The sequence below is a fragment of the Liolophura sinensis genome, chromosome 11, assembly GCF_032854445.1.
Source record: "Liolophura sinensis isolate JHLJ2023 chromosome 11, CUHK_Ljap_v2, whole genome shotgun sequence".
Taxonomy (NCBI): Eukaryota; Metazoa; Mollusca; class Polyplacophora; order Chitonida; family Chitonidae; genus Liolophura; species Liolophura sinensis.
Window position 1 is genome coordinate 9,111,182 of NC_088305.1, and position 13,744 is coordinate 9,124,925.

At 37.4% G+C, this 13,744-nt stretch overlaps 1 protein-coding gene across 1 annotated transcript in view; it reads left to right on the forward strand.

The window, feature by feature from the left end:
- Window positions 1-13,744, forward strand: part of LOC135477837 (uncharacterized) — a 73,442-nt gene that overhangs the window by 38,702 nt on the left and 20,996 nt on the right. The window contains 3 exon segments of the mRNA XM_064758042.1: window positions 437-674; window positions 8,981-9,209; window positions 10,510-10,545. Of these exon segments, the coding sequence (XP_064614112.1) occupies window positions 437-674; window positions 8,981-9,209; window positions 10,510-10,545 (503 nt within the window).

Below are 13,744 nucleotides of genomic sequence, written 5' to 3' on the forward strand. Positions count from 1 at the left end.
CTTAAACTAAGAGCTGTTCCTTTCCCCACACCCTCCCTCACACTCTGGAAGGGATCAAGAGGGCTGTGTTTTCGCTGATCTACCCCTAATAACTAGCTACCTCCTGGATGTTTGTTTTTTCAACGGGACCCAATGTGTTGTTCTCCTGAAAGGCAGAATTCCTGGCATACAATGGCCTTGGGAAGGATTCATTGATATTTCCAAATTGTAGCTGAGCGTTGTTTACTCGAAGGAGAAGTTCACATAAGGAGTAATTTGCTTGTTGACACCTCTGAGCCAGGTGTTATAATCCTGCCAATATGTTCCGCCGAAAGAAAGCGAAAATCACTACCCCTTCACCGTCGGATCTGTCACAGGTAAGTGAGAGCAAACAAGTCATTAAAGCTTTTGTAAACAGGTGTGTTGAGTTCAGGTGTATCCGACTCTTTTATTTCAGCATTCCCATGATTGACCTACTAGTGCACCTGGCGGGTAGAGCTCGACTCAACCCTGCCGGCCACAAACTGGTCATCGTCAACGAGGAAACGGGCAGAAACGTTGATTACAAGGCCAATCAAACGGTCGGCTCACTCAGGATTAACACCATCCACCTGGTGGATAAGAAAGCAGTCAACGAGAAAAATAAAAAGAATGTACACATCAATCCTACGACGAAAAAGGAGCAGCCGTTTGAGGTAGGGCAGTCTTAATCAGTGTTAAATCCGGGTGTCAGTTTGATAATGGAAGGTAAAATGTACTTTTATAACGTGCTAATTTATGATTTACACCCACAGTTACCTGATAGGTTTTCCCTATCCCTTTAAAAGCTCCTCTCTGAACACTTCCATGGCCTCCCCCCACTCCATCTCCCCCCCCCCCCCCACCTACCTGTTACATATTCATGTTACAGCTGGTTTGTAAGTGCCTTTAGAGTGAAATACAAACATGCGCACGATCATTTATATTAGCAATGTGCATGATTCAGCTCGATCTTCATTTAACTGAACTGCATTAATAGGTGATTGTTATTTAACACTGTTATATTAATTCTGTACGTTCTATCAGCTTTGATCATGTCTGCAATGTATGAACAACTTCAGACATTTCAGAGCTCGACAACCATTAAAAGGCTGTGTTATTTCCCTCCTCTGCAGAATTCAGAGAATGATGCACTATACATGCATATAAAACAGCTAGGGTATAATAATATGGGAGATTCGAGTTCAAACTCTTTTGCCAGTGAAGGTAAAAAACGCTCATCCTGTATCATGTGACTCATGAAAAGTGTTACACAGCCTTTGTTGACAGACATTAATTTACCAATCCCTTGTCTCAAAAAGGTTTAACTCTACGATTTCCTCCATCGTTTGTCTACTCTAAATGACTTTTGAGAAATTTTTTTCAGATGCCCGTGTTATAGTAAATGTGATCCTGCAGTAGTTGCCAAACATTTTTGACAGGTCACATGATGCAATTACCTGCAATTCTTCTCTTAATGAAATATTAAGCTGTAAAAAGATTTAGATTTATGTAATTAAAGGTATTAGTGTTAGGTTTACTATTTTGAATCTGGTTTAATTTACCTGGACACATACATGGGACCTACATGTATATGGTCTCCAAGAATCATTTTTCAATTTTTCATTAATTTCACTCATACACTTTACTTTTGCCCTATCAATCAGAGTCAACAGTCTAGTTTATTGTGTATTTATTCATATGTTTGGTGTTTTACACCCTATTCAAGAATATTTCACTTATACGACGGTGGCCAGGTTATGGTGGGTGGAAAGCGGGCAAAGCCTTTGGGGCGTAGGTTGCTGGCAAACCTTTCCGCTTATGAGCTTCTTGTGTAGTTGTCTGCACTCAGTATACTGTATTTCACCTAAAGTTTAGCATTTTTCAAGTTTAGCATTTTTCAAGTTTAGCATTTTTCGAGTGACACCTTGCCTGTTTCTGATTATGACCTCTTCATGCAGTGTTTGATGCAAAGCTTGATTAATTTCTTACCAATAAAAAAAGTATCATTTTAAGGCCTTTGTGTGATTCTGAAAGTGAATTTAATTTTATATGTCAAACTTTTAGGTGAAATATAGTATATCAAATAATTGCCATTGTCTGTGAAGAATTTTTTGTGTATAGAAAAAATACATCATGAACAATTTAACACTGAAAATTTAAAGATGCCAAGATGTATTAATTCAGCATGCATGTGCCCTTAATCTGGTGTAATATATAAATTTGCCGTAATATATAAATTTGGCATAATATATAACATGTAGGCCTATATTTTGAGTCGCATACTGCAGTTGCCACACATTTTTTTCTTTAAAATCCGAAAAAGTGTTGCGATAATATTTTCTGAAACAAGAAATGTTTTGAAAGCGATGCCAGTCTAAAGCTAGTGTTTATTGCTAACATCCTGAACATGATGTTGTCTCAGTGCTAATGTTGTGAGTACAGGTAGCATTTACCAGATTTTGACGTGCACATGTTGTTTTTTTTTAAACCTGCCTGTTCTCAAGTATCTAGAGTGGATATTACATATATTATATTAGCATATATTGTAGCCAGATTTATAGAACTCCGATTTCTATATATACATATATTTCTAAATTTATTAACACAAATAAAACTCCATCAGAAATTCCAGTAAATGTAATTTTATTGTATTACAGCCAGGGTAAAGTCTAAAGCTAGAGGTGGCTGTCCCACTAAATTTCATCATGCATCCAACACAGACCAGATAGTTGCAGATTATGAATTTATAACTTAGTATCCTATCTGTCCATATAATAACCGATAATTAATGCAGACACCAAAACTTGATGTCCTGCAGATTTTGCAGAGGGAGGGAAATGGAACAGCTATGTAAAGTTTATAACAGCATTCTGGCTTCCTTGATCTCCAGTTATATGTGGGAAGGTCTTCCATCAACCTGCGGATGGTTGTAGGTTTCCCCCTGTGCTCTGCCTAGTTTTCTCCCACCATAATTCTGGCCGGTGAAATACATGTATTCTTGAGTACGGTGCGATTAACACCAGCCAAATAAATAAATTCAATGACTGTGATTAGTCTCTTGCTTTATCAAGTGCATGCATGTTAAACTTGGACATATACAAATGCTACAAACTGTTGAAATACTCTGTACATATATGGAGCCATGCAGTACAAGGAATATAGGGGCTTCCGTGGCTCAGTTGGTTAGCGCACTAGGGCAGTGTAATAACTCAGGAGTCTCTCACCAATGCGGTCGCTGTGAGTTCAAGTCCAGCTCATGCTGGCCTCCTCTCCGGCCATACGTGGAAAGGTCTGTCGGCAACCTGCGGATGGTGGTGGGTTTTCCTTGGGCTCTGCCCAGTTTCCACCCACCATAATGCTAGTCGCCGTCACATAAGTGAAATATTCTTGAGCACGACGTAAAACACCAATCAAATAAATAAATAAAATAAATGTACAAGGAATGTGATGAATATAGGTCAGACAGAATTAATGTTGAAAGTGATTCTTTAGTTAAACATGTATGCAGTTGCACTCTGAATCAATCTGTTAGTTTATTTTAGGCCTGTCACTGTAGCTTCCTTTAATACATGGGTACCAAATCAAGTGTGCGTTGAGTGGAATACCTCAGTGTTACTTTATGTCGTCTGTATAACATTTATGTAACATAATTAGTGTGTTAATTGTGATTTCATGTAGTGTGTGTCTTGACCTTCATGCATCAAAAAATCCTGCTTATTCTTCCACGTGTGCAAGGCTACATATATACAATTAAGGGTACACATATACAAGACCACATATATACAAGGCCATATATATATATAAACAAGGCTACACATGTACAAGGTTTCATATACACAAGGCTACACATGTACAAAGTCTATATACAAGGCTACATATATACAAGGCTACACATGTAATAGGCTACGCATATTCAAGGCTACATGTATACAATTAAGGGTACACATATACAAGACCACATATATACAAGGCCATATATATATATAAACAAGGCTACACATGTACAAGGTTTCATATACACAAGGCTACACATGTACAAAGTCTATATACAAGGCTACATATATACAAGGCTACACATGTAATAGGCTACGCATATTCAAGGCTACATATATACAATTAAGGGTACACATATACAAGACCACATATATACAAGGCCATATATATATATAAACAAGGCTACACATGTACAAGGTTTCATATACACAAGGCTACACATGTACAAAGTCTATATACAAGGCTACATATATACAAGGCTACACATGTAATAGGCTACGCATATTCAAGGCTACATGTATACAATTAAGGGTACATATATACAAGGCCACACATGTACAAGGTCACATATTTACAAGGCTACACATGTACCAGGCTACGCATGTACCAGGCTACGCATATACAAGACCACATATATACAAAGGGGGCCTCCGTGGCTCAGTTGGATAGCGCGCTATTGCAGCGTATTGACAGCGTATTCACCAATGCTATGAGTTCAAGTCGACCTCATGCTGGCTTCATCTCTGGTCTTAGGTTGGAAGGTCTTCCAGCCACCTGCGGATGGTCATGGGTTTCTTCCAAGCTCTGTTCGGTTTCCTCCCACCATAATGCTGGCCGTCTTTGTATAAGTGAAACATTCTTGAGTACGGCGTAAAACACCAATCAAATAAATAAAGTAAACATATATACAAGGCTACATATATATAATATTCAGGGATATAACAAAAAAAAAAATTTCACATTGACAGATTGCATCTGTATGTGACCATGACTGTTTCTCAGGGCCAGCAAATTTATCGATCCTTCTGAGGGTTAATGGTGGCAGTATCTATAAATTTAGCTTGGTTGCAGCAGTGTGAAAGAGCAGACAACAGTGCACATTGATTTCTTTTAACAATACCGTAATCACTTATTCATTGATTCACATTTAATTCTGTTGCACGTCTTTAAGCAAAACATTTTGCGCATTAGATTCAGATCCTCATTAAATTCTATCCGATTCAGTTGTAAAGTTGAAATATTCTTTTATTGCTCGATTGAAACTGGTATGATATTCTGCATTAACTATATATTTATTTATTTGATTGGATTATTTCATGGTGGCCAGCGTTATGGTGGGACGAAAAATCACACGACCACATGATTGCATGCTGACAAACCTTCCCACGTACGGCCAAAGAGGAAGATAGCATGAGCTGGATATTACCTATGTATATAAGTAAATGTAGTTAAATGTCTATGAATGATATATTGAAATAATAAGAATAATTTATATAGAGCTAGAGTATTCTATATTCTCAAATATTGATTTTCTTTATTATCTGTTTCATCCCCTCATAGTGCTGGCCACCATTGTATAAGTGAAATATTATTGAGTGTGGTGTAAAATATCAATGCAATAAATAAATCTTTACTGTCTTATGTTAATAATATCTTTATTTATTGAAGTTAGCTCAGTCAGTTTACAATGAAACTATTCTATCCACAAGGCCTTCACAGAGAAAACGATATACAGGAAACATTTACCTCAGTCCAATTAAAAAAGTACATCAATATATATAAAACGAGATAAAGCATCGTGCAGTTTGAAAAGTGAAGGTACATATATTTGTACATACAAAGAGCAACAACACAGCCAATAGTGCTGTTCCTGCAGCTGTCCCAACTAACAGGAGAAGTAGTGCAGTGTGGGAGATTACCCATTGACAACCCAGCGTCCCCACCCCCCCAGATGGCTGGAACCCCCTACGCACATGTACCGAGAACAAACCAAGTGTGGAGATGGCCTCTTTCCCATCCCCTGTTTGGTTTGAACCATGCATGTGTTCCTTCATTTTCATTATATAACAGGTACTTGCAGGGTATGAGCTTACCATAGGTATCTTAATTTAAATGGGTGTCGTACTGCATATACGTGAACTGAGTATTAACCTGTCAAAACATGAACAGAGGGGATTCTAATTAGATCATTAATTTTACTGATAACAAGATGACTTGTAGTTAGCTCTATGTTGTGGTTTTGTAGATAAATACCGTACCGGGATTATCTGTAGACTGTATTAACATGAAACACTGCGCCTTAAAAAAAAAAAAGCCCTATTAATGTTCAGGATGTAAATTAAAAGTTAATATATTCATTAATTCCAAAAGAGGTCGTCACAAGATCATCAAGTTTTCGATATTTTCTGTCTATGCATGTGTACTCCTGATTTGTTTTACTGTTTCCATCATTTCCACTGTAAATAATGCTCAGCCTGTTTTGACAGATCCTAAAAAAATGATCCCCAAAATATCCGTGACGGAGCTAGACCTTGGATATCCTGACAATAGGGTGGTCATAATTATCATACATGTACATGCATAAAATGGAGATATTAATATCTTGTCCCGCACGCTTTGAGTTTACAGCATTGTACAAACTGCACCTACATGTCGATGTATTACCCATTCAGATTTGATATAGAGAGAGCTTAGTGATGGGATCGTGCTCGAATTTATGTCACTTTATACTGCTTTCTTTTTCTTTAGCTGCCTGTCAACGGCTGTTCGTGTTGAATGCTGTTGTATATTTAGAGAGGCTATTTTAAGTTATATTTGTATTTATGATGTAGTTACACCCATTTAGTTCAGATTATTTTTACATGGACAGAGTAAAGTGGTTTTAGAAGGAGCTAAAAAACAAGCGGATTGTTTAGTTACCTGTATCATGGAAACATATTATAAAGACAGTCTTATGAACTTGATACACCTGGTCTTTTTTTATTTGGTTGTTGTTCAATGTCATACTCAAGAATTTTTCATTTAGAGAGAAATTAACATTAAAACAGACAAAGATGGCTTCGAATATTTGGTACAAAATAAACCTGTTATTAACATTTGCCAAAGTGCTCCTCTGGTCTGTATTTTATACATGTACATACCTTTTCAAGTAGCTCTCTTCTTTAATCATAAACAGATGTTAATGATATGCACAGATACATCTTTTATGATGTCTCTCTCATCACCATAAAAAAATATCCTTATTGTTCTTATTTATGTTTGAGGTTTTCTTGCTTGTTTGTTCTTTTTTTGTGCATCAATATTTAATCAGATGCAATATCACCTTAGTGGTGATTTTTTTTTTTTAATAGAGAGCGAGTGAGTGCTTGGAGTTTAACATCACACTTAAAAACATATGATGGCGAAGGAATCCTTGTGAAGTGTGCATGTAATATGCCTCCTTGTTGCAGGACAGGTTTCCACTGCTCTTTTATCTAGTGCTGCTTTACTGAGACGCTTTACCGAAGGCAAATAAGCTGTCCCGCCCGAGCCATTATACTGATATGGGTCAACCAGTAGTTGCACTTAATGCTGAACGCCAAGGGAGGAAGCTGCAACTTCCTGTTTTAAAGTCTTAGGGGTGAGTCGCCCCAGGATTGACCCTGGATCTACAGCTCCCGAAGCAAACGATGATGATATGTTTTATAAGAAGTATATTGTGCTGTAAAAGGCTACTTTTGGGATAGATGCCTGCTCCTGTAGGGATAGGTGCCTGCTACTGCATATATAGAATTTTACATTTGATCACAACCGTATAACATCTGTGGAAAAAAATAGCATCATATTTCACAGTAAATTATGTTAAATTATGGTGATAAAGAGAATGGCTCTGCTCTTGTTTAATCTTCTAGAATCTGGTTGGTTTTTCCGGGTTTTTTTCTGTCCGGTTTCCCCCAGACTGCCTGGTTTCTCCCAGGCTCTGCCCAGTTTCCCCCAGACTCTGCCCGATTTCTCACAGGCTCTGCCCGGTTTCTCCAAGACTCTGCCCGGTTTCTCACAGGCTCTGCCCAGTTTCCCCCAGACTCTGCCCGGTTTCTCACAGGCTCTGCCCAGTTTCCCCCAAGCTCCCATCATAATGCTGGCCATCGTTGTATAAGTGAAATATTCTTGACTTAATTATAACCACTTAAAAATAAATCAGTTAATTATCAATCAAGACAAATCAGTTTGAAGTTATACATGTATTATGCATGCATCTCTGGCCTCTCCATTCTTCAATCACCCGCCAGAATATGCATGATGTGCATGCTACATCCATGGACATGCAGTCAGATTTTCTTAAGTGATTTGGGTGTTGATGATAACAGGGTCAGGGCTCAAATTAAGTTCATACAATGTATATGTAAATTAGTCTCTGATGAAAATGGTAATTAAATTGTTACACCATCCACCTTAACCCTCTTTGCTCATTGTAAGAGGCATTATAGATTATTTCTTGTGTTGTTCCATGTACATTGTGCGTATTGTAGACTTCAAATTTTTAAACGAATAGTGTGTAGTTAGCCATGATTTGTAGAATGTCACTTTTGTACTTGTACTGCTAATTGTTTTACTGGAATTCTTAAAGATGAAGACTTCATTTTGTACTTGTAACACGTAAATATATGTTAACCTTATGTTCATGTTGTGTTGACAGATGTGGTGTGTAAAAATGTCAGCTTTATGTACATTGTTTGTTATAATCTTTTGTATATATTTGCTCTGAAAATAAATGCGCAATATCAAATGTCTGAATCCATTGTATTTATCTGCCAATATATATATATATATATATATGTATATGGTTGAAGTGTCAAATATTTTACTTGAGTACAGCGTGAAACACCAATCAAATAAATAAATAAATCAAATGTTTTATGCAAATACACATGTACAAACATGTCCTTTTTGATTTCTAAATACTGACTATATATGTATTGTTATGAATCATTTCAGCTATATACATATATATATATATATATATTTATATATATATATATATATATATATATATTTAAAGTAAAAATATTATTGTTTAACATGCGATCAGAACATCTGTACATATGTCCTGGTGTACAGATTAAAATTGATTATCAAACCTTATGAGAACGTAACGGTTACCCTTTTTGTTTTTTTTTTTGTTGGTCTGAAGTATTTTCGTTTCATTTTATTTGTTTTTATTTTGCAGATGACGTACCGACTTACAATAAACTTACCCAGGAACCAAAAATCTGTGATAAGGATAAACCCAAAGACTCCACTTCACCAGTTATTCAGAACAGTGTGCGAAGACAAGAATATTGATCCCACGAGGTACACATTTCAACATCCCGCCAAGCCGGATCACCCTCTGGATCCTCACATGACCGTTGGTGACCTCAACTCTAATGAGATTAACTTGGTGCCAGCCAGCTTGAGTAAGCATATATTCTAAATATGTGTGCTAAGACCTTTGATATAAATCCTAATGAATATGGCCCGAATTACCCTAATGGTAACAATACAAACCCAGCAGACAAGTCCGTTAACCCTTGATATTGTTTTGTAATATATTGTTGTAGAATTGATCAGGGTTAGAAGTCTGTGTGGTAGGTATAGTGACCTATAGCTGTCTCACATTTACAAACTGACACCGTCTTGTGCCTGTATCCATGCTCTTCAGGCTCTTGCTGGTTTTAAAGTTTAAGTAATAAGGTTATATGTATAACAAAATCTGTATTTATAGTTCTCACCCTCTAGGGGGACTTCGTCCATCCCCCCCAGGGGGCCTCCGTCCATCCCCCCCAGGGGGCCTCCGTGGCTCAGTTGGTTAGTGCACTAACACAACGTAAGGACCCAGGAGTCCCTCACCAATGCGGTCGCTGTGAGTTCAAGTCCAGCTCATGCTGGCTTCCTCTCCGGCCATACGTGGGAAGGTCTGCCAGCAACCTGCAGATGGTCGTGGGTTTCCCCCGGGCTGTTTCCACCCACCACAATGCTGGCCGCCGTCGTATGAGTGAAATATTCTTGAGTATGGCATAAAATACCAATCAAATAAATAAATAAATTCATTCCCCCAGTCATGGTTTGTGAGGACTTACATGTATAACAAAGTCTGTATTAATAGGTATCGACTTTCTAGGGTGATTTTCTCCATGTTAAATTTAGATTTTTAGGTAAAAATGTGTCATTTTATTTCAATATTGTCCCTGCCTTTTTATATTTTGCTCTGAAGCTAGGACCAGAGTCATATTTCGAAAAATGCAATGGCATCTGCATTATCCTTTTGGATGTGACCTTAATTACTTGCAAATAAAGGGATAATGTACTTGTCTGATGCATCCAACCCAAAATATTTTTTCCTCAACAATCAACCCCCCCAAAAAAAGGATGAATGAGAAATACAAGAGGTACAAGAAATAGAAATAGGTACATCAGAATAGGTTATTATAAGGGGCAGTGTGTCTTTTTATACCTTGAGAAGGATACTGCACTTATGTACCTGTTAGATGAGAAAATACTGAAATATTTCTGCTTCATTGTAGAGACGTTTGTAAATATATGTATGCAAGACAAGTGCTCATTGTTTGTTTTTACACAGGCGTCTTGCAAGGTTCCACAAGTTGTCCTGTTTTATTTGTCTAAATATATATGTAAATGTCTATATATATACAGCATGCTTCTCCTGTATGTATCTCTACTTATGTGTTATAAGTTTTTGATTGGTTGTAATTTTAGACAAGGCCAAACGGTCACGTTCATTTCTTGCACCAGGTAGGTTAATTGTCCGATACAAAATTAGCCATCAGTGTTAATTAGAATCATGATAGAATTAACCATGCAAATTAACCCATGTAACATAATGCATAGTGCAGTCGAGATTAAAGACTGCATGTTAGTTTCTAGCATTTGATTATTCCTATAGATGTGTATAACCCCGTAACCAAACCTCTACACCCGACTTTATCAGCAGTAAATGACTTTAAATTTCGCCCAACCTCGTTGCATTTTTTTTTAGAGGCAGATAAATGTGATAACATATTACTTTTGGTCCTGAAACTTACAATTTTCCGGTAGGATATCCACCTACCTTTCAGACAAATCTCAAAAGACCAGTCTAAGATCGATAGAACTCTCTCAGAAACCTGCAACATATGCAAATTAATCATGGGTGAAATTTTTAAGTCGTTTAATTACCTTAGTCATTTACCTTAGCACAACTAGTATACATGTCTCACTTTCATTGACCACATTTCCGCTTGAAAATTAATACACTCCTCCCTCGAATTAACGCGCTCATCCAGACCCAAAAGGTTCATATCGTGCGATAATCGAATCCGCGCAAAATCGAATTCCTGACAAGGGAGATAATTTGTAATGGCTGGAATAAGCAGAAATCTGAATGTCACTGACGATAGTTGTACGGTATGATACAAAATGCACTCAAGAATTTCAGGTACTTGTTTGATTAAGTTACCTGGTTCAACAAAACCATAACAAGAATAAAAATTCTTGCATTTCTCCCAATAAAGACATGAAATTATCATGTGTAAAGTGATTTACCATTGTTATCTCTGCGAATCGAGAGTCTGTTATCTTTGAGAAAGGCGAACTTTAGACGTGCATGACAGGAGAATGCCAAGGATGTTCTTTACATTTTTTATGGCATGATTTATTTTAAAGAGAACAAACCTTAATCCACCTTGACAGTGTCTAAGAATAGAAAGATGGCAGCGAAACATTGTTACATCACTGGACTGGTGACAACAAATCTGTCACTCAAATTAAACGCAAAGGATAGTCATCTTGGGTCGAGCATTTTTGTTTACTTAACAGCTGAACAGGTTGATAATGTTTTTCAACCAAGTTCCCATCGCTCAGGCGGGCAAGCCTCATGGCGATTTGGCGAAACATAACCTGTGAGGACATTCAGTTTCTTTCTGCGCTGACGAACTCTCCACCATTTGGTGTTTTTGTAAATGTACTGTAAAGTAAATGCACTAAATGGACAGTGCCACATACCAAGAGAAGTCATAATTATACGCAGAATGCCTCACCACCAAATTACCTAAACACTTGTGCAACTGTTGAATTTTATCAGTGAAGCTTTACGTTTGGGAAAATAAAAGTAAAGAGCGTGAAGTAAATAGCGGTATCATACGCGGAGGGCTTTAATAGCACCCAACAAGCCTGAAGGGAAGAAATTCAGCTGAAACCACGTTTGTTCCTAGACTCCTGCTCGAGCATGTCTCATTGTTTACACAGGTACGGTAGGATTACAATTCTCAGCACAGTTTTTAGTTGTCATATTGTGAGTTTACATCATTAAAAACTTGATATACACCCAAAACTGCTCAAAAGTGATCGCTGAAGACATACCTTCGACAACAAGTTTGCCCCTTTTTCCCGTGATTATTTTAATACTGGTAGAAAAGAAAAAACAATGGGCCACACCACATCATCGCGTTAATTCCAATTTCGCGGTAATTCAAACCGCATAAATTCGAAAGAGCAATGTATAATGTCTTGAATATTTTACATTTTAATGTCTTCTCATCACATAAAGTATAAAGCTGCAGCTGTCAGCCTTTGTATTTTATATTACTATGCCTTAATTCAGTGTTATATTTTGATATTTTACATAAAAATGGGTAATATAATCTGCTTGATTCCTATGAGATGTTTTGGCTTTTTGTTTTGCCTAGAAGCTAAAAGCAACATCATATTTAAAAAAAAAACTTTATTTTTCTTTATAACAGTGGCATCTGCATATTTTTTTCTTGACTTTTGTTTTAATCTTGACTCTCATAAATTATTTTTTCGCAATTTTGACATCTTTAAATTTAAGTGGTTTAATATCAGCCAGCCCCATGTACATGTATATAAATTAAGTCAGCAATTGTTTGCAATTTTAACTAGCCCGAAGCATGCAAGTGGTTGTGATGCCTTAATACACCTGTTAATTCTCACAAAGAGTTGTTGTGGATCACATTCCCGTAGACAAACAGACAGGCAGCTCTAGCATTAGTGACGGCTTGTACATGCATGTAATGCGGCGCATCCTAAGTCTCTCTGAGGAAGAGAACTCTAGTCTAAGGCAGAGGCCAAGTGAAATGCCTGCCTGTACATAATGGAAAATATACTGGTTGCCTGTGTGAACATGTATCAGTTGTTAAGATAATTAAGCACTCTCCAAGTGAAATGCTTGCATTTAGGAATTGGAAAAGAGCCAGGTGAGATTTCTGTTCAGAGTAATTATTGCCATTGAAGTGGGGTGAACATCTATATGTATCAACTGGGGCCTCCGTTGCTCGGTTGGTTAGCGGGCTAGCGCAGCGTAATGACCCAGGAGTCTCTCACCAATGCGGTCGCTGTGAGTTCAAGTCCAGCTCTTACTGGCTTCCTCTCCGGCCGTACGTGGGGAGGTTTTCCAGCAACCTGCGGATGGTCGTGGGTTTCCCCCGGGCTCTGCCCGGTTTCCCACCCACCATAATGCTGGCCGCCGTCGTATAAGTGAAATATTCTTGAGTACGGCATAAAACACCAATCAAATAAATAAATAAATATATGTATCAACTGGGTGGCATTTGTCAGTTACTGTGAATCTTCAACTTTTTCGGTCGCTAAAGCACTTTTTTTTTCATTGAAATTTATGCATACAGTTTTTTAGAAAATAACATCATAAATGATTTGTTTGAGTCACTAAAGATCAAAGTTTCATAGTACAGTGCAGATTATTTCTCAGAATGTTTTAAAATATTGGTCACTGATTGGTTGATAAGGTTGAAGAATTAGGGTAACATTGCTTTCTGGTGTAATCTTACATGAAGTTCTGTTGACACTGCCTGCGACAGTAAGTCCATCAATACTTGACTTGTTAAATTGACATGGAAAAGTTTGCAAATATATAACGTAATTGCCAAAGGTTTGTGGTTTACTCTGTAGGCACTGCTTGCTGTGGACATATTTAAAA